The sequence below is a fragment of the Dicentrarchus labrax genome, unplaced genomic scaffold, assembly GCF_905237075.1.
Source record: "Dicentrarchus labrax unplaced genomic scaffold, dlabrax2021, whole genome shotgun sequence".
Lineage (NCBI taxonomy): Eukaryota > Metazoa > Chordata > Actinopteri > Moronidae > Dicentrarchus > Dicentrarchus labrax.
Window position 1 is genome coordinate 4057678 of NW_026136707.1, and position 24649 is coordinate 4082326.

The window sequence follows — 24649 nt, forward strand, 5'->3', positions numbered from 1 at the left end:
TCAATAGCTAATATGGAAATACTGATTATAGCCAATTTAAGTAAAGCAAAGCCCTGATGCATCTCAAAATTATTCTTAGTAACTGGACTTGACTGAATCTACTTGTTTAATTTGTGGGTTGTCAGTACTGAGAGTCACGTTGTATCGCACCAGAGAAAAATTCCTACGTTTTTTTCACAAGTGGCACAGCAGCTTTTTCTTCAACTTCTTTTCATCTGAAGGAAATTAAAAACACTCTGTCCTCTAAGATGCTTTGCACCAGTATGAACACGTCAGCTGCTAATTGAGCCATTACTATTAGCAGAAACAAACAATTCTCTAATCAGGATGAGGCGAGGCAATATCACCGAATAAGAGATGTGGTGGATAGGAGCAGCAGGATCAGAAATCAGTTGCAGCGGGTGGATAATATATGCCGGGCTATTTTCTCCCCCATGCAAATGCGGTCGAACCATTTCTCCCAGAGGCGGAGCATGGCACGTGTGTGTGCAGAGCCTCGGCGCTCCAATCTTTCAGCTTATTAATTTCATATTTACTCATTTATTTTTAAATGTGTTGAGTGATGGAAATGCGGCAGGCTGCAGCTCAGAGGTGCTTACATGGCAGATGGGTTGAAAAGGGGAAGTGAGTCAGTGTCAGAGGCAGGATTTCAATTCAAAGTTGGGGGATCTTTTTTCTTTTATTATTCATGGGAAAGTGAGAATTATCTATGGAAAGTTCACTGAGCATACATGGTGTCTTACTGTGCTGTTTTTTTTAATACAAAAGCTTCACTTGATCAGTTTGGGGTTGTGATGCCCTGCTTAAAGGCAAACTGAAATGTTTGCTTTTTCCAAGCTTGTTGCAGGATTCAAACCAGCAGCTTTACAGTAGTACAGCCTTTATCTTGCCTCTTTACTTTATGCATCTTAGACCAGTTAGCTATCGACCAGAGACATATTATAGCCAGATGAAATGGTCTTTCTAAGCCGTATCCATGATCTTTACATTGCACAGAAGTGTGTCAGTGTGTGTAAAGTAGCAACTTGCTGTCATGATCATACAATAAAGTCACAAGACCTACCCAGATTTTCATCTAAGCTGGGTAAACTAATTTATACCAAATCACAAGTAAATAGCTATCTGATATTTAAAAAACGCCATTCATTTGAATTTGCAGGGGTGCCAATGCAGAGGGCTACGGCAAAAATGTTGAACCTGGTTCATCTTTGTCCTGCAATGCCATACTATCTAGCAAGGTGCTGTGGTAGCCACTCAAACAAGTGCAAGGACTTCCTGGTATGCTGTATTTCTACCATTTACACAATCACAATGATCGCCACGTAAGGTAGTGGTAGTGGTAAGGAGTAGTAAAACAATTTATTTTAAAACGCTGTGTATTGTTAAGCCTTCAGACTAATCGATCTGTTTCTAACTGGACTTCCTTTATTGCGCCATCGTATCTCACTAACACCTGAAGCAACATTTCCCCCACCAACGCAACCTCTTTCATCTGTTTTTGATCTGAATGCTGGCTGAAGAAGATATGTTATTTAAACCACCTTAGGAACAAGCATTTCCTAGGTTCCAGAGGTGGTTTAAATTAATAAGCACACCAGGTAGTTGTTGAAAACGTTTAAATGCAGTCAGTCAGTAAGTGGGTTACAGAGTTAGTCACTTCCAGGGTCTTGCCATTGTGATAATGGCACTAAAATCATCAAAACACTAAAACGATACCATGTTATTAGGTACACCTATACAATCTAATGCAATTCCATGCAACCACTCTGCTATAAATAGTTTATTGTATTTGATTGTACATAAAAAAGTTTGTAAATAAGATTGTATAGACCAAGTTTTTCATTATTTTTGTGGTCGTAATCAAAGCTTTTGTCTCACTCATCAATACGAGTCATCCATGTGTTTGTGTCAGTTGCTGGTTAGTTAGATGTTCAATTGTTTCAGCACAAATCATCCAGACAGGTTAAGCCTCCTCTTCTCCAACTTTTTCTCCCATTTCTTTTCCTAATCATCCTCCTTCCACTGTGTCTCCTTGTACCCCTCCTTCGGCTCTTCCCCTTGTTCATCTCCTCCCCTGCCGGCTTCTTCTTCTACATGTATTAGTTTCTTCATCTCCTGCGTTCTATGTGTATTAAATCATATTTGGATTTTGTCCAGATATGAGACATGTGAAATGAGGCCAGCTGCTAATTCCAAGTGATGAGTCAGTTAAATATGTGTGACCATGTGCGGAAGGTCAGCATCAGAAAAAATACATTGAACGGGTGTTTATTATTTATTCTGCTCCTTAGATGAACTCTCTCATGCATGCATATTCAAACTGCATGTTTACATCTTCACTCTGAACTGAATGCAGCGCCAGGCGAGGCTTGTTCATACACACACACACACACACACACACACACACACACACACACACACACACTTCCTCCCTCATTCTCTTTGAACGCACACACAACCACAACCTGTCTCTCAAACCTTCCTCACAGCATACATATGAAGAAGAAAAATAATTCCCCTCTTAATTTATTGTGTTATGTGTCATTTTTCAAATTAATGACGTTATCATTCTTTGTCATCCTCTTTTTCTTTTGTCATCAAATGCTGAACGTCGCTAAGAAAACAAGCTCCATCTAGTATGTTCTCATCATATCTCATGATCATCTTTAGCAGATGGAGTTTGCTCAGTTATCATGCAATTGTAAATGTTCACATTTGTATTCCTTTCTGAGCCCTTCAAGAGCTTCTTGTCCATGTTGGCTTAAAGGCTGAGATTCAAAGTTTACTCTTGACCCTGGAAACATCCCCATGTGCTGATGAAGGTTATCAGATGCCTCAGAACAGCTATTAAAAAGGACCTTGTGGGGAGATTGTTTTCTGTTTCCAAGGGCAAGAATGAGAGTTAAACCTCAATCTAAATAAGTAATAAATAAATCCACAAAGAAACACATTATGTGTGTATGTAAAATAAAAAAGACAGTAAACAATCATCAATAGAGAATCAAGTGGACAAAAAAAGTCATCTTCGCCATTTCTGGATGTTGTGTTGTTCACCTTAAATGGCACTTGTGTTTGTCAATACCTGTAATGTTTGGGTTGATCACTTGATATAAAACTCTCTTGATACTCATACAGCACTGACCATTGATCTGTCATCCAACATGCACAGTGAGTTACTGATTGTGCATCTTTCCATTAGCCTGAAGACACAGCTATCACTCCCTCTTCATACATTCATACATACATTTCTCTGTGTTTAATGGCAGTGTCTGTTTGACGGCTGCACGCTAACACAATTTTCCAGAAAACCAATTTGTTGGTTGTCAGCCAGAAGCCCCTTTTTTCTCATTATTTGTCACAAAGCGATTTGTTCCTCTGAGTTTAGGGCTCTTCTCTGTTGATATGTGCGAGAATTTACTTCCAGGGTAAACAAAACGACGGGATGAAGTAATTGGCTGCCAGTTTTCCATGTAAGGTTTACCCGATTGCCTGTCTGATCAACCACAGACTCCTTCAAAGGCCTAACTATTCGCAGTATGAAACATCAACACTGACACTTACATACAGCAGTTATACGGCCGATAATTTGCTCTCATCTACGCAAACAAAGAGATTCTCCTTGGATAACACGATTTTAGGGCATAGTAAGCATAGTAAACATCCTAACAACAGCATGAGATTTAGCACTGGGCAACACTTTGCTCTGGGGACAGCATGATAAATAAAATTTGGCCTGATAAATAAATGTAGAGCCTGTGTATTTAAAGGCCTCTGGATGAGATTATTAGCAGCTCACACAGCGATTAAAGCCAACTTAAGAAGTCGCCAGCGGCTGTGTTCCCACTGCCTAATTGAAACCATTCCTTATTTACTCATCTCAACTAAGGGGATCAGAGAGCAAGCAAAGACGGTTTCATTTTCTACTTAATATCTACTGCCTCGTGAATCATGTGCACACGCTACAGCATCCCTCTGGGGAAAGGACAGGGTGTTCATGTCGCACCGAAATGAAGAGGGGAGGAAAGGAAAAAAACAAAATCACAGATCACAGAAGGATTAATTCCATTTCTAAAGGCAGCCAGCGGTGGAGGACGGGGAATAAGGGAGGGAGGAGGAGCAGAGGGGGGGAAAGACAAATACGTTTCACCCGTTTGCGATGGCGGCCTATTTCTTTGTGTTAATTCCTCCACGCCTTTTAACTTCTAAAGCTCCTGCATTGTGGCGCAGTAGGACAGAGTGTGATTGAGAAATTTGGAGTATTTTTAGCCAAAGCACTCACATGCCCCGGGGGGACAGCATATGATTTTTTTCTCCCCTTCTTCCTCTTCTGCTTCTTTCGTGGTTTCACAATGAACCTCTGGATTTGTGCCCAGAAGGAAGAGTTGGGATCCGAACTGAATCAGCTCTCTAGCTACATCACAGGAGCAGCCTCCTGATTGGCGCTAGCAGGCCTGTTCCAGAAATTCCTTTTTCCTCTGTTGCCTTCCTGATGATGTTGTGTGGCACGCTAAACGCACACCACATCATTGTGTTACAGCCTGCACTAAATTGATGAAAAATGTCACACATATGAGCTACAGTTAAATGTGTCTGCCTGGTTTGTTGAGGTGTAATGTGTGGGGAGTGACAGATTGAGTGCAAAAGGATTATAATAATCTCATTCCTAAAGAATTACAGTTGTAATCAATTACAGATATTGGAAAGACATAAAACAGATTAGAGATACAACCTGGTTCCTTTTTAAACAGCTCAAAGGCATTTGAAGGAAAGTCTGGAAACTGCCCAAAACTAGTGTAAAACTAGTACAATATGTATGTAGTATGCCTGAAGTTGTTATAGTGCTTTTAGATTGAATACAAACATTCTTCACCTCTCTTTATTCACACAAATTTGACTGCTGTCAGAGTTCAAACGTGGGATGAATGACTGACATGAATTTGACCTCTGATGCCCTCGTGTTGCATCGTGGGAAAAACATCTACACTGACTGTGTATCACATGAGCACAGACCATTTTATACAACTCAAAATTATATTTATGTCTGTTGATACAGAACAATTATAGTCATATTTGCAATGAGAGACTAAGAGTTGGAGTACCAGTTACATTCAGGTTTTGCAGATTTCAAAGAAACATTCAGAAACAATCATATATAGCAGACACAGAGTGCATTATATCGAGTTTTGGGGTTTTAAATATTGAGTAATCTGGATCCAAATGCACCTTAAACGTGCTTTTTCCTGCCTTGCCATGGACTATACTGTTATTATTTGACCAAACACACAAAAACCACTTCTGGCATGGTCTCGCCCGTCAGCTCCACCCACACTCGCCCTCCCTGTGACCTCCCATTGTACTTCTGTACTTTGACTTTTCCCATGGATCTGAACCTTTCGTTCTGTCTTATTGACTCTAATTAGCCGGAGCGGCATTTCCCACATCTTGTGACAGCTCGTACAGACAACCAGACCTCCTCTCTATCTCTCTCTCTCTCGCTCTGGTCTCTCGTTTTTGCATCCAGCTCTTTGTCTTGGCACCCACCCACGCGCCCCAGCTGTTTGGCCTACAGTAAATGTCGCCTCATACAGCGTACTGCTGGGATCCCAGTCGTCATGCATCTGGGGCCAAGCACCATCTCAATCATGGTTTCTCTAACTTTCCCTCCCTTTTTTGACCTCTCTGCCATTTCTTCCTCCCTTTTTCTTGTCCATCCTCCTTACCACTATCAAGCCCTCCGTCTAATTGCTCCCATTCCTGAACCTGAACCACTCTCCCTTCCCCCACTTATTACCATACATCCTGATTGGCTGCTGTTGCCTGACAGAAGCTGTGTGTGGCTTGTAACACAGCTGGTTGCTCCCTGAATCAGGTCGTCACCAGCGGCTGCATGCTGCAGGTTTTCATCCCTCTGGGGGGGAGAAAATAATGCAGAGGAACAGCTCTGCACAGCAACTCCATCCCTAACTTTATTTTTCAAACAACCAGCCACTCACTGATTGCTGCTCATTAATGTCAGGCCCCTGTCCGCTCTCCTTGGACAGTCAAGTTGAGTTGAGAGGGAATCAAAGGAAGTGTCAGAATATAGAGAGCTGCTGTGATACAGAGCCTAAGCAATCAGCTCTGATTGGATTTTGATCCACTCTTATTAACTCCCAGATTGAGGGGATGGAGCGAAAAGCGTGATGCTAATTGCCAAAACAAACCGAGAATGACTCTAAAATCAGTGTTGGTATCTGAATTGCAAATCTTTACGTGGTTTCTTTTTTTTTTTTTAAGCAATTTTCCTTCTTGTCTACCCTATTGGTGCCTCTTCATCTCAGCTGTGCTGTTGGGTACATTATTACAGAATGTGTAAAGTCAGGTAGGTCTGGCTGTACCAGAACTGTTCTACAATAACAAAGACCACGCACTTATTAAATGGAGGAAATCAAAAGGAGGCTAACTGCTGTGAAAAAGGATATACATTTCCATCATTTGCATAATGTGACAGAAATAGTTCAGATACTAAGAGCTGCAGTGGAAAATATTTCTTGTGGTTTTCTTTCATAAGTTTACTTTAGTGTCATCTGAAACTGAATGCAGTAGATGTTTCCTGCTGTTAAACCCCGTACGACTAAATCTGTGCAAAACTGTTCTCACTAACATTTCTTATACTGTAAATGTCACATTTAAGGTGCAGCAGGGAACACAACAGAACACTGGTAGAACAGAATTAACTGTCAATAGAGGCTACATTCAGCAATAAGGCAGGAGCCTGTATCATATATGTTGGGGCTACATTGTTAAACAAGGGACAAATGTGGGTCAGCGAGGCAATGGGGGTCAGGTGCACACAGAGGAGCAGGATCAGGTGATTGGCAAATGGTGGGAAAGTCTGTGGGCATCTGGTGGACAGGTGGTGAATGAGAAGGCCTGGAAAGGTCCATGAAGAGGCAGGTGTTAGAGAAAGGTTGTGAACAGCCGGTGGAAGTGATATCATGACAGTAAATGTCAATTTCACTATTGCCAGTTGAAAGTGATTCATACGGCAGGAAATTGTGTTTACCTTTGTTATTCTAAATGTAGCTTTTTCTCTGAGAGAAATCTTCTGTTTTAACAGAAGTGATTGCTTTGGCTACTCAGCAGTGATTTGTTTAGAATAAAGGGAAGAATGAGGGCATTACAGACACAAGCAGTGACTTCCACCATGGCTGACAGGACTACAGACAAATTACATTTCATAAACAGAAATCCAGACTCATTCAAATTCAACAGCACAGCCATTAGCACTTATAGAAGTGTCCAAATAAAAGATGACCTTTACAGTCATTCCACATACAAATTGTTTTGTCTCACACATTCTCTCCCTGTTTGGTGTCTCTCAGGTGGGACGTCCACGCTGCGTCTCTCGTCGGTGCGGGAGCTGCCAGGCCAGCTGCAGGAGCTTTACCAGCAGGGCTTTGTCCTGGCAGCAGTTCACCCATTCATCCACCCCTGTGGTCCAGAGTCCAACAGCCCTCAGCACCAGCTTTACCGGGCCATACTGGTCCGACTCAACGACGGGTAAGAACCACATGAGTGATTTTTGACTATTAAATGTATAATTACCTGACCCTGAGAATACATAGAGGAGAAAAGGGTCAAAACATTAGTTTCTACCCAGACAAAGCTAATGGAAACATCCACCTACAGTTTCTGCAGACAGTTTAGTCATTAAAGGTTAGCGACGATGGCAAGTTCTCTGCTGAAGGAAGATGCACAGTATAATTGTGTATACTGGTACTTAAGGATAACTGTTTATGTCTTCTTCAGAAATGTACGAAAACATTACCCTGATCAGATTCAATCATTTTTAGGCCCAAAACATTTTTATATTTCCTCCTGCAAGAGGACACTGAACACTGCAGTTTTTTTAATACTAAAAACACATTTTTCAGAAGGAAAAAGTGAAAAATAATAATAACGCATATATTTATATATATATATATTTATTTATATTATATCAAGAAATTATCCTTGAGGCCCCTCAGACATCTTAGCTACATCCATGAGAATAAGACCTTTGTTATCACAAAAAAGTGTAGCCATTATGGTCACTTAAGAAAATATGTTGATTACTAATGAACCTTAATTGGTGTCATTATACAGAAAAACACTTGATGGGAATCAGGTTTTACTTTATCTTCATGTGTTGTGTGTACAAAAATGGTATGCTGGCTAGTTGCTAAGTGACATTAGGGTTTATATCATAATTATGCAAATTTACAGCTACTGGTTTATGCTTCAGAAATCATTTTTATGTCAGTAATGTGGGATAAATATGAGCAAAGAGATTTCCAAAATGGCTAAAAAACACTGAAGGTTCATGTTGCATTTCATATCAGTTGCACAACCTTTCAGTGTTGCTTCTGTATCTAAACCAGAGCATCACAACATCTGTTTGTGGCTCAGCAAGCTGTCATGTGGGCAGCTGTATTTGGAAGTGAGTCAGCAATAATCTCAATTCTCTATCTCCAGCTCTTTCAATGCTTTGGCCAAAACTGGCTGCATAGCCCAAAGTCACCGCCGCCCCCTACATCTGCCCTCCAGCCCTGTGCCCGATCCCCTCTGTCCTGGGAACTGTGGGGGGCTGGGGGGGTTCGGTCAGGGAAAGATGCCATGGAGCGGCTCCGAGGGTGGTTGAAGGGCATGTAGGGGGATTGAATCCTTCTAAAAAATCACTTTTGCTGAAACTGCTAGCTTTGGGGAAAATTCATCCTCAGTTTTGAATGGGTCTGACAGCACAGGGGTCATGAAACATGATGAGAAGTTCTTTTGTTTTTCACTCTGGCAGCAGTGACATGCAGACAGGCGGAGTCAAGCAGCTGAAGCCCCAGTGGTTGCTCTGTCTGGCTCTGAAGTCCAGCGAACATCCAGGCCTGTTTACCAAAACACTGTTCCCTGGCCGCAGGGCATGGATGTATGTGAGGGTGTGTGTCTGCAGTACGTGAGTGTGTGTACGTGTCCGAAGAGGTTATAGATCCAGCTCCTTTCACTTCTTCTATGGAGTGTTTTATTTTTAGTTTCACATACTAACTCTGGTTGCGTTTTTTCGCATATTGTAGCTTTATGTGAATGTGTGCGTGACATTGTACAGGATAAATCTTACTCTCTGCTGTTCTTGAGCAGAATCCACCATCTCTGCCTCACAGCTTAAAACACATTTCTAAACACAGACTAACCATTTTTGTAATTTCTTCACTGTTAAGGATAAACACAACACCACTACTACTAATCTACGTTGACATCTCAGTCATTTAGCTAATGTTCTCACCCACAGCGACAGTACAATAACTGCACAAAACCAATACCCGATATTACAAGCAACCAAGAGTAAGGAGTGTAATAATCAGAGCTGCTGTGCGCTGACATTTTTGCTGCAACCATAGACTGATCATGTAACAACGACACGGAAGACATAAAATAAATACTAAAGAGAGACTGTGAAAGGATTTTGTTGTTGTTGTTTTCAGAAAAATTAATGAATAGAGGATCAGAGATGAGATTCAGGAGGGAGAAGGAGGATGACCAGAGGGAATTTGGTGAAAAGATTAATTTAAGATAAGATTAAATAAGATGAAACTTTGTTGATCCTCATGGGAGAGCTAAGTTGGAGCAGAAAATGTAAGGATTCTACATAGAACGCAAAAATAATATGAGCAAGAACATAACAAAAGAGAAGAGCAGTGAAAATAATGCAGTCTAAAAGTAATAAATTAGAAGCAAAGCAATTAATTGGTTTGTGCAAATGTTTGCTGATGATAATTTAAATTCTTAGGTGCAGTGAGAGTGTGCAGAAATTGTGTCCTGAGGAAAAACTGTTTTCAAGTTATTGCCAACAGTCTAACATGCCTGTTTGCTGGTGTTTGTTGGAGATATCAGGGTTTGTTTTCCTCCCTTCAGAAGAAACCACAGCTTTTTCTTGTCGTACAGTGTGAGAAACAACCTCCACAGCGTGAGATAATTCATCACAGCAAACATGACAACTTAATTTGGGTTTGTCAAACTTTCTGTTTTATCATTATTCACTGTAATTTTCCCAGAGTGGTGCAGTGCAAGGTGTTAAGATATGCCTTGCTTAGTGTCAATCACCTGACAACCACAGGAAGAAACTGAATTCTCTGACAGAAAAAAAAAATCTTTTAAAAACTTGTTGCCGTATGTTCCTCACATCCAGGTCTTGTTATCAGAGGCATCTTCATCCATCAGGATTGCATTCAGTTCAAGAAGTTTTTAATTCAAAAGATAAATGTTAAAAGAGTATCCCTCATTAGTTGTGTTTCCATTACATCAAGTCCTCATACCTAAACAAAAAAAAAGGCTATAGAGTCAGAGGTTACAGAAACGTAGGGCGACATGCAGGAAGGTTCCCTGACTAGATTTGTACCAGGACATTGCAGAAATGTACACCCCCAATCTTTTTGTTCTAAATTCTTTTGTGTGTGGAGTGGAAAACACTTAACTGTGAGTGGTAGGTTAACTTGAATACTCAGTATAAGTTCTGTCAGTCCGCTTTTCCACCTCAGTGGCACATTAAAAAGGTATTAAACAGTATCTTGGATTGTTTTGCTTACCATTCACGTTTTTTTTACGGACAGAATTCCTATTTCCCTTTTAATGATATCTTCTATGTTTCTCAGCATCTCTCCTGAATGTATCAATGCCATATGTTGCTGTTATGTCCGTCTGTTTTAATTATTTCATCAAATTTATCAAAAATCATGTTTTTGTCCCTCATCAGTTTGGTTTAGCAGATGGCATTCAATGGTACCACTGAGTCTCAGCAGCCACTGCTTTTGAGAAGAAGCCATTCAGAGGTGTGAATCAGAGCAGTAGTACATTCAGAACTGTTGGTCATTACTGTTGGGAAAAAAACACAGTGCAACATTTGCTGAATTAATCCAAAATTGACTCAGAATCCTCAAGTGAAGTGATTTAAACTGCTAAATGTTTGATCAGGTTTCTACTGTACATAGTGTAATCTTTTAGCTCAGCATTAGTGGCGCACGCAACTGAGGTTTAACCTCAATGATTGGATTCTCTTACTGAAACACGTTGTCTTCGACTTGTCTCCTTACATTTTAATGAACACAATTGTACCTTTGACGTTTTATCCAAGATCCAGAAATTTTCTAACTCAGTTGTTCATCTTTTATACTGTACTTTTATACTTTTTACAACCAAGCCTTGGATCCGCCAGTTACAAATCACTGTACAGGAAAAAGAACGTGACTTTTACTTTTGGAACCCTGTAATAACTAATAATAACTCCTATTACTTTGCACCTATTTTGTAAATTCATAAAGGTGACTATAACGCATCTATTGTGTGATGAAAACAAGGCAGTCTGCCACATTTAAGAAGGTCATATAGTTGAAATTCATGGCACCTCATCTGCCTTTTCCTGTCCATTAGTAATCACCTCCCATGCTGTTGTGTAGAACACCTCAGGTTCACTTTTGGCATGCCCAGACCAAGCACTGCTCAGCCATCCGCTGCTGCAAAACTGGACAACAGAAATATTGATCCTGTATGAAAAGGCTACAGCTGAATGAACTGCATCTCTGCTTTTTTGAAAAGACATGCTTGCCTTGCTCTGGAGAAAAAGACACCATGAGGGGGAAGAGAAGAAGAAAAGAAAATCACAGTTGCAGTGTGAAGAAGTAGAGAGAGGAAGACAGAAGAAGGCTGAATGGGATAAAAAAAAAAAAGTACAGAGAAAGAGAGAGATTGAGTGAAAAGGGCAGAGGAGTCTACCATCCTTTGATGGCCCCGGCCGAAAGCGGGGCCCAGGCTTTATCTCCAGCGTCTGTCACCGTGGAGACAGCTGCTCACATCAGCACCAGCCCAGGGGAATCCAAATCTCCACCAGAGAAAAATGAAGGAAAAGAAACCAAAAATCAGAGCATCTCCTCTCCAGTTCCCTTTCACTGTCAGAAATCAAAAGAAGAAGAAGACTGGGAGGGGGTTGGTGGGGGTTACAGTGAATGGGACTGAGAGGCATAACATTGAGCAGCCATTCATCTGTCGCTCCAAAGCATACAGCTTTTTGCAACTGCGCTGAAGACAAAGCCAAAGTCAAGGTAGAGGAGCTCATTGGTGTATAGGCGTCTTTATTTAGCATGCACAGTATGTCGAAACAATCACAGTCAAGTCTCTACAGTATTAGCCTCAGTGTAAAAAGCTCAGCCAACGAGGCACTTTCCATGGAGAGGGTGACGCTGCAGGAATCCATGCACAGTCAAGAACTACACAGAGGTTGTGTACATACAGCGCTGTGTCATCTGTAAATGTTAAGACACTGTCACCTGACTGACATATCTCGTTAAGTGGGTTATAACTTTAGAAACCTTAGATGGTAATTTGTCATTGACAGTGACCACCCCCCAGTTACGACCCGCTGCGGGAAAGAAGAAGAAAAAAAGAAAACTGCAATGCAGACTGAATGGATTGGACCGTTTGAAAATTTTAAATGTCAACTGTCAAATTTCTCACTGTTCAATTTGATTGCGATGGAACAGGGTTACAGTTCAGCAGGCAATGTCTGATGGGATATATTCATCATTATTGGGTAATTGCAAGGAGCTCCCGTGTGCTCAGGCAGAGAAAGCGAGGGACTGAAAGAGAGAGATGGGTTGAGCGGTAGGAGAAGGGTGGAGAGCGTAAGATGGAGATGGAGACAGAGCAAAATAAAGAGGTACAGACTAAAAACCATTAGAGGGGATTTGTGAAAATGTGACATTAGGAGAGGTGTGCTATGTTATTAAAGCTTCACAGTAACAGAGTGCTAAACATGGGTTCAGATGTTCCCTTACTGTGTAGTCATACCAATATATGAGCGGTGCGTGATGGAGGTATGTGCGATTCCTGATGCAAAAGAAAAAGGAATTCATTCACATATTAACTACAATGGGAAAATGGTTTTATTCAGCCTTGACTTTTTTTCTGTAGCGTGCGAAAAGCTTTTACTGTAGTGAAATGCAATTCAGCTCCTCTCAAGCAATTTCCTGAAACAGGAAACTAACTAATTAAGTAATAATTTAAAACACTAAACGCATACTTTGTTGCTTTACTTTATAAGTTCAATCAAAGTCACAAGTATTTATATGCAATTTGCAAGTCCATTGCAAGATACTCATTTTTCACAATGCTGACCATTTAAATGAATTTGAACATTGAACATCTGAATTAACCTTTAAAAGCTGTGTCAATTGCTTTTTAGTCAAAATGTCACTTTATGGATGATACTGACCAATAGTTGGTCCACAACTCTGGTCCAGACTGAAATATGTCGACAATTGGATGGATGGCCATGATCTGCATGGTCTCCAAAGGATGCAGCCTACTGGTTTTTCCTCTTGCAACACTATGAGATTGACATTTTTGGTTTTTACTAGAATATCTTGGTGACTATTGGATGGATTGCTGTAAAATTGCTGTAGATATTCAAGGTCCCTAGAGGATCATTTCAAATTACTTTTGTGATCCTATGACTTTTTCTCTGAAGCCACCAGCAGGTCCGAGTCTTATTCAGGGAAACAACATCTATTTGACGGGATTGGCACACAATTATGTTATTATAGCTTAAGACTGGAGTCCTTCTTTCAGCAGTGATAGTGACTATTGCTGATCATACAAAGAAAAGAGCATCATCTCAATTAACAGAAATACCAAAGGAATTAACATTTGTTGCCACAAATGGTGCCAAGTATATAATAAAAGAAGAAGGTGACGCTAAATGAACATTTCTTCAACAAATCCAGTTCAAATTAGCTTGGAGGTTTGTTCTGAGAAAATTTCAGGTTTAAACAAACAAAGACTGAACTAGTGGTAGACTTTTTTTTATAGATTGACTTCCAGTGAAAAACAATAATATGTCAACACAATCTCTTTCATACCTCAGTAAACACAGTGTAATTGGAAACCGCACATTTACAAATGATGTAGCCACTACACTGCTAAAACAAATCCCAAAGCAAGCCATTAACAGGTAATAAGCAATTAGTTACCATGTGAACGTTGAGCTCCAGTGGGAGTGATTAGTCCAACACAAGATGTTCTATGGCGATACAAAGCATGTGACCCATCTGTGGGCAGACAAGAGGGGAGGGGAAGGGGGGGTTAGCAGGTGTATTAACCCAGGAGGGAGCTCCAGGTAGGCAGGCAGGCATTTGACACCCGTCTAACCACACGAGACCTCGGATGCTGACAGTCGGTGTTGCACGCTGCATGAAAAGTCACCGTTTCACACAGAGAAGATGGACTGCAGGTGATGCAGCTGCTATTTTTAACCCGAGGCCTCCCTCCAGGACTGAGCGCACTGTTTGAATTGTTGTTCTCACCCTCCTCTCTGACTCCTCCCTGACACTCTGCAGGCAAAAGTCTCCTTCCATCCAGAGTTTTATTCCAAAATGAGGTATTCACCATTTAAAAAGAGCTGACACCTGCTCTATGCAAAATGTTTGACAGCACAAAAAGAAATCACAGTCTAGTGCTTATGTGCCCTTGGTTTTGAAAATCTCCCAGAATGACTGAATAATTTTTATTTTATTGATAGGTTGTCTGGTTTTTAATTTTTTCTCCAAAAGGATTTATGTTGTCGTGACAAAAGGTGTTGAACTTACACCTGCAGACTGACTTCTCAGTACAGTATTGCCAAAACACGTTGTAGGTGGTTTATAGTCTAAGTATAATACAAAATGCAAAAATGTCTGTATCTCTCTCTCTTTCTCTTTGTTTTGTTCCCTGAAGATGTGCCTTGAGCAAAACCAGGCTGGTTGGTTGTGCTTTATGTCGCAACCAACAGGGGATACATCCACCTTTTTTGACAGTGTTACCAGGCTTCTGCCATCATGCCTTTAAATGTTATGACGCTGCGAAAAACGAGAGCCTGCTCTCAGCTCGTTGTAATGAATGTTTCACAGAGCGTGTGAAGTTTGTACTTAACGAGTCAGTCGGCCCAGTTTCTGCTCTGCTGTGTGCTGCGACAGCGATACACGCATAGCGACGGGTGTCAGTGACAATAGAGTAGAACTGTGGTGACTATGTTTTGAGGTTTTCTTTGTCGTTGTTTTTTCGGGGGGTTGGAATGATATAAATGAGGGGCATCTGATATGCTGTGAAGTCTAACAGAAAGTCTTAGGCCAGGATGTAAAGTGATTTTCAAACTGCATGATTCTGATTCATGTGGGAAAATCCAAGAATGCTTCAACTCAGTTAAAACAGTCTGTTCAAACATTAAAATGACATTCAAAGTAAAATATAGGCACATTTTTGATAGGGAAGAAAAAAAACAGGTGAGTCTCATCAGGCAACAGAAAATATAAAGAAGCTTATCGTACTCTCAGGTTCCCTGTTAATACAGCAGGACAGGCTTGTGTCTTTTGTCTACAGAATCTCTGGCAGCTTGAGCAAACTTTAAGGGGGTACTACTCCAACTTTACATGTCAAAGTGAATTTACTAGTCACAGGTAGTAGTAGCCTGTGAAAACAGCTGTTTAATGTCTTCTATAGCTCTGGAAGGAGCTTTGTCGAGTCTGAGAAAATTACTGGAGCTATCTCAGCTTGGGCTTGGAGACTACAAATTTAGAGCCTGTGTGACAAGCTGAGGGCCAGGGAGGGTGAAAAAGGCTATTGAATGGGAAGTGTAGAATCCAGTGTTTTTAGATGTAGACCCATCTGGACTAAAAGTCTCGGCCTCTGCTGCCTAGATTTTTTCCATTTCTTTTACTTATGCGCTTGTGAAGGTCAGATAGAGCGCAAGCTTGCTAAATAAAGATATATTGACGAATCTGAGTGTATGTAAATCTGCACTTTCAGTCTGGATAGTTACTTTTTAACATCTTTTAAACATTTTTTTCAGTTTTTTAAACATTAAAGGAATTGTGTGTTATTTTTTATTCACTGTCTTGCCAAGTGTTAGATGCTAAGATTGACTTTATATGCTACATATGAAGCTCGAGCCAGCAGCTGGTTATCTTAGCTTAACTAAGCATTAAGAGTGGAAAGCGGAGCTCTGTCTAGAGGTTACAAAAAATCAGAGTTATGCTCTCAAATATTTATTGGTCAGTTGCAAGAGAGTGAATAAGCATTTTCCCCCAAAAAATATTCTGTTAAATTGTTGTTTTTGCTGCTGATTTACTAAATTTTCTTCACAGGCGATACATGCAATTGCTCAATTTGCCCTCCAATGGGGGGCATGGCAAAAAAATCACTGTGATAAAGCATTAGGAACACTCACACACACACACACAGGCAGGCACATGTAAGTGTGGTCAGAGTGAGTCTTTACTTGAACTGGGAAGCTGAAAGCACAGCCTTTAATACACACACCAGCATGCACACATGCATCTTTTATCCTCCCACACATCAGGTGTCCGTGTAAAGCCAAAGCTCTTGCAGAGTGCACACACACAGCCATCTCACACAAACACACACACCTACTGTATATACACGCAGACTCTGTAGCACACTGAGGAAAAGGGTGTGCAGGGCATCTTCCCCTTGTCAACAGGATGAGAAGCAGGGAGATGGAAGCTGGGGCATTAGTCTCCTCAGGGCTAGCTCTGGGATTTCCTCCAGAGGACAGAATAGGAAAAATACAACACCATATAAATAGATTCTCCTAGCTCAAAATACTGATATGGCCTCAGCGGGGAGAGCTGAGGGGGGATGTGATTCGGGGGGCAAGACGAGATTTGCATTAAATTTCCTTCTTTCTTTGCTACCCATGTGTTTTCTTTCATCCATGTGGATCTTTGTCTCACTTAAGTGTTTTATTGTATTTTTTTCCCGCCTCCCACAGGGCAACAATAACATTAACAAAGCTTCTTGATACAGTGTAATTTGTTGATAGGGGGTTCTTTCTGTATTATAGATTTGATGCCTGGGTCTATGAATAGCACCTTATTTGTGGATGTTTTATGACTGTAATTTTAGAAATTTAGGCTTTGTGTGAATGTGTGTTTGCATGTGAGTGAACGCATGGGTACCCTCGTGTATCGCAAGCATTTGTCCAGCAGGCTGGCTGACTGAAAGGCTGAAACTCATTGTCCTCTCTCCCCGACTGTGGTGCCTGCAGGGCGGAATGGAGCCAGTCAGTCTGCCCACCGTACAAACTACAGCTGGAAGAGTGTCTGTCTGCTGAGCAGGTGCCCACCGCAGAGCTCATCCAGGGCTACGTCAAGAAGGTAGGGTTGCTTTACAAATGCCAAGTCGAAGGTTTTGTCAGTTTGTGACCAGCTGGAAGGAGGGATGCAGGGAGGAAGAGATAGGGAGGGGAGAATGCAGAGAAATAGCGGTGGTCTTTAGATACTGAGTCAGAGATCCAAAGCAGATGTAGAAGACCACGTGAAGATACTTTCCTAATACAACAATATAAACTCAGTCTGCTACCAAATTCTTACTTTGTTCAGCATGTCACGGAGCACAATGTTTGTATGTTTTCAACTGTATTTTAGTGAATCAGCCACATGGCTTAACCTGCTTGCAAGCACACTGCTGTCAGGCTGAAAGCTTTCAACTTCAACTTGTCACTGAATGCTTGGAGCACAGGTGCCAATGAAGCACACCGTGTTTGTGGAGTAATTGCCACTTTAAAAAATAACAAAGAAAGCATGGGATGGTGCTGAAGTGTGTGTATTTCAGGCGCTGTCAGGTATGAATTAGTGGTTACTTTACAACTCTTTCTTACCACTGCTCTTATGTGAGCAATGTTAAAAGGCTTCTACTACTACACACAAGAAATGTGCTTGTTGTAGAACATTATTAACTGCAGCATCTGACAGTTTTCCGCTTGAGCCAAAGCCAGAGTGTCAACATAGATGTCTAAAAACTTTGATAGATAGTTTTGTCATGAATTACATGGAGCCAAATTTAGGCAGGGCAGCAGGAAGTGAGATGCTGTAATCCTCTTGGTTATTGGGATCAATAATCAATAACAGTAGTTATAATATAAAAGAAGTATCAACATGTCTTGACAGGCCTCCACCCCATCTGAAAAAAACTTACTTATGGGCACAACCTACCCGAAACCGAAGAAAAGACCTGATCAAAAGGAGACCCACGGACTGCGGAGAAAGAAGTAGAAAAGTATTAAAAGAAAAACACAAGACCTTAAGATCCAACTAGAAGGAGAACAGTAACACTGACAACAGGGTGATGCACCACCAATTAACGAGCAGCAGTGGTCAAAAAGAGCAGCATACATATCATTTTTACCGGCATTACAGAATATACTCTCTCCATCTCACCTCAAAAGAACACATTTCTCCTGCTATAATTATAACGCACTGTAAGCTGATAGCAGGTCTGTTCAGATGCAAGTTTTATACAAATTTACACACAGACTCTCTGCAATACAATAGGATCCTAACAGATACAATTTGAGCAAATGTATTTTAGACCTGGGCCGACCCAGGTATGGTGTCGAACCTGTGAAGACCTGTGATTTCTGATGAAAATGAAAATAGCAATTCAGCAGTATAAAAAAATACTCCAAAACAAGAAAAAGTAAAAACATATATAGTAGCAAAAAATTATAATAGTAAAATACTCATTACAGAGAATAGCCCATTTCAGAGTGTTATTAACATAGCATTAAACGGTATTTTTATGTTGTAACTAGTCCAGGCAGAACTAAACTCCATACCTATAACTATAGGAAAAGAAGTATAATGTTGCACAAAATAAAGAATACCTGAACATTTTACTTAAATCTACTAAAAGGAGTTTTTAACTGGTTATGAAACAGTCTCAATTTAGTACTGATGCCTCTACATGAACTACATAAACAAACACGACCATCAGCGAGAAGATGGGCTATTTTTACAGTTTTTTTCAATGCCTGTCACTGGTTTGGATGCGCTCAGATTTCCCATGTAATCAGAGCAAGAGGAGCCAGAATCAACACAACATGAAAATTCCTTATAGCTGCTTTAAGCAACCATGTGTAGGATTTGGTGGCATATACCAGTGTAGTTGCAGGTTCCAACTCCGTCACCTCACCCTCCCCTTCGAAGCGCGAAGGAGAAACTACAGTAGCTGTATAACACATCAAAAATGCTAGAGTTAGTGTTTGGTTTGTCTATTCTGGGCTACTGTAGAAACATGGCAGTTTGTAGCTTCTGTCAATTTGAACAGCTCATTCTAAGTTAACAAAAACGTATTGATTTTTATTTTCAGGTGATTATACATTAATGAAAACATAGTTATGAATATCATATTCCATTTCTGCCAATAAATCCTCTTAAATGTTACACACCGGACCCTTTTTGTGCACTACTTTTTCCACTTCTGACTGGGACCTATAACATTTGTATCACTGTGAAGTTTGAACAGTTATTCTTTTTTTTAAATTTTGTCATTTTTAAAACCAAAATCCATGAGTCTCTGTCTTTTTAAATCCATAGTTTTCTATGTCTGTCTCGCGGACATCACAGGATGAAAGGATTTATTTCTGGGTTCATAGAGAGTTAAAGATTTGTATGATTTGGCATTGTAAAATACAGCATATTGTTGAATTGCAGTGCTTCCCAGTGCCTGATTGAAATACTAAAAGCTGTGTTTCCTCAATAATTCAAGGCTAAAGTTAATTAGCAAACCAGCTGAACATTTCTGTATTTTCCATAGAGGAGATGAAAGCAGCTGACAGGAGCCAGAAAGCTGAAATCACATTCGCTGATCTGATAATGAATTGGCTCTGTAGTATGTCACTGTTAAGAATGCACTGCCGTAGAAAGCCTGTTTGAAATGGCATTTCAGATGATATATATGAACACGCCCTCCCCTCTTGTGAGCTGGTTATGCTGCGTCATCATGATTCAACCCCCCTGCCTATATCTGTATATTACCGTCCGTTATGTCGGCCTTTGAAGCATCGCTCCTGAACTTTTCTGTACATTTTGCCCTTCGATTAGTCATGCAACCGCAGTCCTGTAGGACCTCATTACTGTTGGTTATCATTTTAATCTACTGAGCTGCTACAGGACTGCTGGAAGAGGAGGAGGAGGAGGAGGAGGAGGAGGAGGAGGCCATGCTAGAAATCTATTAAAAGGGAAGTGGACATGGATGAGTGGTAGAGGAGTCAGTGCAGAAGTCCATTCCCTTCAGTCTCTCTCTTCGATTCAGTTTCTTTCTGTTTCTCTCTCTTTTCATCTTCTTTCTTTCTCTAATTTTCTTTCCTTTCTCTTCCTCTCTTTCTGTCTCAATATCTGTCCTTATCCCCCTGCCTTTCTTTCTGTCATCTCTCTCCTCACTCTCTCTGCCCTCCTCAATCTCTCTCTCCGGGGTTTTCATCTTGACCTTCAGACACCTCCTCCTGGTGCCACTTTAATAACTTACGGGGGAAATAGGAAATGTGGTCTCAAGTCAAAATTGAAATGGGTTTTTCACTTCAGGCTGTTGATATTCCGGTGGCAGAATAAGGGAAGCTGCTTCCAGAATATTTTTCATCAAGTTTGTGCTTGGCATCATTTCAGTTAATGAAGAGAAATTATGTGATGCAAAGTTTGCTTTTTGACCTCGAAACCTAATTTTCTTGACCTGAGGTGGTTCCTTCTGAGCCAGAGCAACTTGTCTGTTCATTTACAATAAGAAGTTTAGAAGAATGCTAATTTTTGTCCTCAATTTATTCTGTTTTGATACTGTAGAACGTGTATTGCAGTTTATCCCAAGTGTCTGTGGGACATGACTCTTGAAGGGCTGTAACTAACAATTATTCTCATATTCAATTTGCCCCTTAGACTCCAGTTTTATGCTTTTGTTTCCCTGTAGCCCGTAACCTCTTCTGTATCATCTTGTTCCAACTTTTAATTGAAGCTGTATGATGTTTATACTGAGGGAAATACTCGTACCCAAGACCATGTGTTTTTTATGGCTCCATCATTACATCAAATGGACATATTCTGTTTGTCTTGAGTATCTTTCACCACCCTAACAGCATACAGCTCTAGAAATGCAATTATAGGTCAGATGGTTGTTTTTGCTCCAGACCAGTGTAAACCTACTGTAATGTCACCCATTGGTTTGAGGTGTACGGTTTTGAAGCCTCTGGTTGGGTATTTTGGTCCTCGTAATGCATTTTTTTTGGAGCCAGCCACTACTGCGACATACTGCGAGTTGAACTGGTCTCATTGGCTGCGCAGTTTTGACTCATCCATAGCAGGAAACAATGGTGGCTAGCCCAGTGACACACATTTTCATATTACAGATAAACAGTACACTACAATATGTTTCTGAAAAGATTTTAAGCAAGCAATGAGCAATGCAGTAACAGAATCTTGATTCATATTTGATCAGCACAGCCTGGTTTGATGAGTTTTGTGCATTGTGCACTGCTTTATTGTCTATTTTACATACATGCATGGAAGAAGTCTTGAAACTAGTAATTTAGACCATAAACTCTCTTTAGGAAACTGTTTACTGAGCTAATAAATCCACACAATCAAGGTGAAAGTAGGGTCATTTCTCCATAATACTCCATACTATCTGCCTTTTTTGCCCCCTGTCTTAAATATACATTCTATATACACAGATTGTATATTTAAGACACTAATGCGTTGGCTTTAGTTCACAGACCTGGAAGCTCTGTCCACAATATTTACTGACTATGGTCCAGACTGAAATTCCCTCAAATTTAAGAAGCTGGAACCAGAATTTTTGCTAATTTAATTACGACTAATCAATTATAAAAATTGCAGTCCATTAATTTTCTTTTGTTCATCTACTAAATGAATCAACTAATAATTTCAGCGCTAGACTCTTTTATTTGTCCCGCTAGTTACTGACATTGAATTCTTCCGAAAGAATCATCAATACATTCGACTTTGCACATATTTATTCCCATTTTGTCTCTCTCTCACTCAAATACACTTATTACACAGTATATTTGTGTTTTATCTGCGTTCTTTGTTACAATGCTGGACCGTTGGCAAGATGTTTCTGGAAAAAGAAATCAAATCTGAATGGTTCACTTTGTCAAACAAGGGATTTGATCAAATTATAATGATAATAATAATGGTACTAAAAATAAATTTGATTATTACAGCCCACTATTCGAATGTACTTTTCTATCAACTGCACCAACATTAGACAGTCAAAGCCATTCATCTCTCTCTCTCTCTTTCTCTCTCTCTCTCTCTCTCTCTCTCTCTCTGACTGCCTGCATTACCATTAAATGAGATACAACAGTTTCTCCCTTTTATCTCAGCAATTCCATTTCAACATATTGGTATGAGGAATATGATGTGGAAGCACCCAGAGAGCGTTCACTGATATTAAACAATATGGCTGGAAACAATGTGACTGTTTTCCAATTTAATTTCATAGTGAATAACCTGCACATTTGATTTGATTTTTATTCTCTTCCCTCACTCTGGCCCGAGATAGACAGGCACCGCCTTGGCTTGGGGGGTGGGGGTGGTTGGTGGAGGAAGGCAGAAATGGAGAACGGCATCATTAACATTCTCTGACAGTTAACGTTTCAATCTCGCTCTGTGGCAGAAACCCAATATTGACATAAAATGCCAGATGACAATAAGACAGAGAAAAAAAGTGGAGCGCTGGATTTGGGATGCGGCCTGGGCCTGACTGGGGTTGTGGCCGCTCCAATCTAATCAACAGCTGTGTGATTGGAGAAGCTGCTGGGAAGGAACGAAATAAAACAGAGGGGGTAGAAAAAACCAAAGATCCAACAGATGCAGGGGACTCCATGAAGAGGATTGTGGGAAAAACAATTCCATTTCAAGATAATTGATGTCTGAAAGTTTGGTTTCGGTTTGAGATCTCTTGGGAAATAACTTTGTGTATATGTTCTGCTTCATAGGTTGTTCTTATTTTGCATCCTGAATTTGCATTTTTTGGCATTTTGCTGATGCTTTAAACCCAAAAAATAACGAGTGCAACAGGAGCTCCACATCCACGACCTCCAACAATATAATCCAGTCTAAGGCTGCAACTAAGGATTATTTAATCAATTAATCCTTTAGTCTGTAAATTGTAGAAAAGATAGTGAAAAATGCCCATCACTAGTTCTCAGAGCACAAGTTGACTTCGGTAAATAGCTTGTTTTGATACAGTCCATACCCAAAGATAATCAATTTACTATCATATATGACAAAGAAAAGCAGCAAATTCTCACATTTATGAAGTTTTGGCATCTTTGCTTAAAAAATGAATGACTGAAACAATTAATTGATTATCAAAATAGTTGACCATTCTGTCACTCAACATATCAGATTTTAGCTCTAATCAGTGAATGCAAAGTAGTATTAGTGGCATCACCTGTATGTGTAGCATCATTATCATTCTAACTTCTAATTCTTGTTCATGCTCCCTAACAGCAGATCCAGGATGCTGCTGACCAAGGGGTGATGTTTGTGGGATTTGTCCAGGAACCCTATGGGGCCCCATGCACCAGGATCAGAGAACCAGACACCCCCTCAATTTCCCTGCACTCCAGCCCCAGCTCTGTGCTCGGTTCCCTGGGCAGCTGCAGCCCCTCGAACCCCTCAAGCCCCAGAAACCATGCAGAACCTGGAGCTCAAGCTGAAGCAGTGGACAAAGAGGGGAATGAGGAAGCCTCCTGTAAGTCTGGGGAAGGAGCACCGAGTGGGGAGAAGAGTCAAAGTGAGAACACTGGGAACCATTCAGGGGGCGGGGTGGAGGGCAGTCTGGATGAGGTCTCGCCTGCGGCGTCTCCAGTATCAGAGGGAGATCTGGAGCACACGGAGGAACTGACGGTGGAGGACTCGCCGTGTCACAATAACAACAAAGACAGTGGCAGAGACACAAAGGAGAGGCCGAGATACCGCCTGCGGAGGGGTGATGGTGAGTGGTTTCTATGATTGCCGTAATAAACTAAAAGGAAAATGATGTGTTAAGCAAATAACATGTAAATTAGAACTGTAAAGCACTCTCATGCTGTGAAAAATGAATGAATCTGGGGGGAAAAGAGGGGGGACAAAGTCATCACAACAATAGGTTAAATGTTGACTAATTTTTTTGTGATCAGGTTTTGATTGGACAATTCCTCTTCTGGCTAATAGACAAAACACACAACAGAGGATCTAGAGGGGTAAAAAACTGCCTGGCCACCCCAGCAATGGGCTTTTCCAAGTAAATATTGATATATGTGATTGTTTGCGATTAAATCAGCATATATTTCTGCCACCCAATGAATATATCTCTAGATTCGCCCCTGAAAACATGGAGACATTTTACGTTACACAGAATACAATTAAAGAAATAAAGGTACGAAATATGAAAAGTCAGACACACTGTATCTCAAAACACGGGTGTGTAAAACAAGTATTTGCAAGGCTGCATATCACTGGAGGTGAGAGAGAAAATACGTTATTTTGTTATTTGGCTGAACAGACCCTTTAAAGGAAAATACACTAATTGGCCAAATGGGGGCCCTATAATTAAAGGTCAAAATTTCAAAACTTTACCAAGCTTTAAAACTAAAAGACTCTTAAGTCCAAATGATACGGGACCTGCCACACAGCTATCTTTACAAATTGCACAGAAAGGCCTAATGAGGGATGATAATTAAGATAATTAAAGGTCAAAACTTCAAACTGAAAGGCCGCAACTGATGCACTGCCACAGGCCCAATGCCGATGAAACTCAG

General features: G+C 40.6%; 1 protein-coding gene across 1 annotated transcript in view; it reads left to right on the top strand.

The window, feature by feature from the left end:
- The window catches only part of LOC127367641 (raftlin), a 98211-nt gene that overhangs the window by 34652 nt on the left and 38910 nt on the right, over positions 1-24649 (top strand). The window contains exons 3-5 of the mRNA XM_051407669.1: positions 7365-7542; positions 17099-17207; positions 23358-23844. Of these exons, the coding sequence (XP_051263629.1) occupies positions 7365-7542; positions 17099-17207; positions 23358-23844 (774 nt within the window). The remainder of the gene's footprint in view (positions 1-7364; positions 7543-17098; positions 17208-23357; positions 23845-24649) is intronic.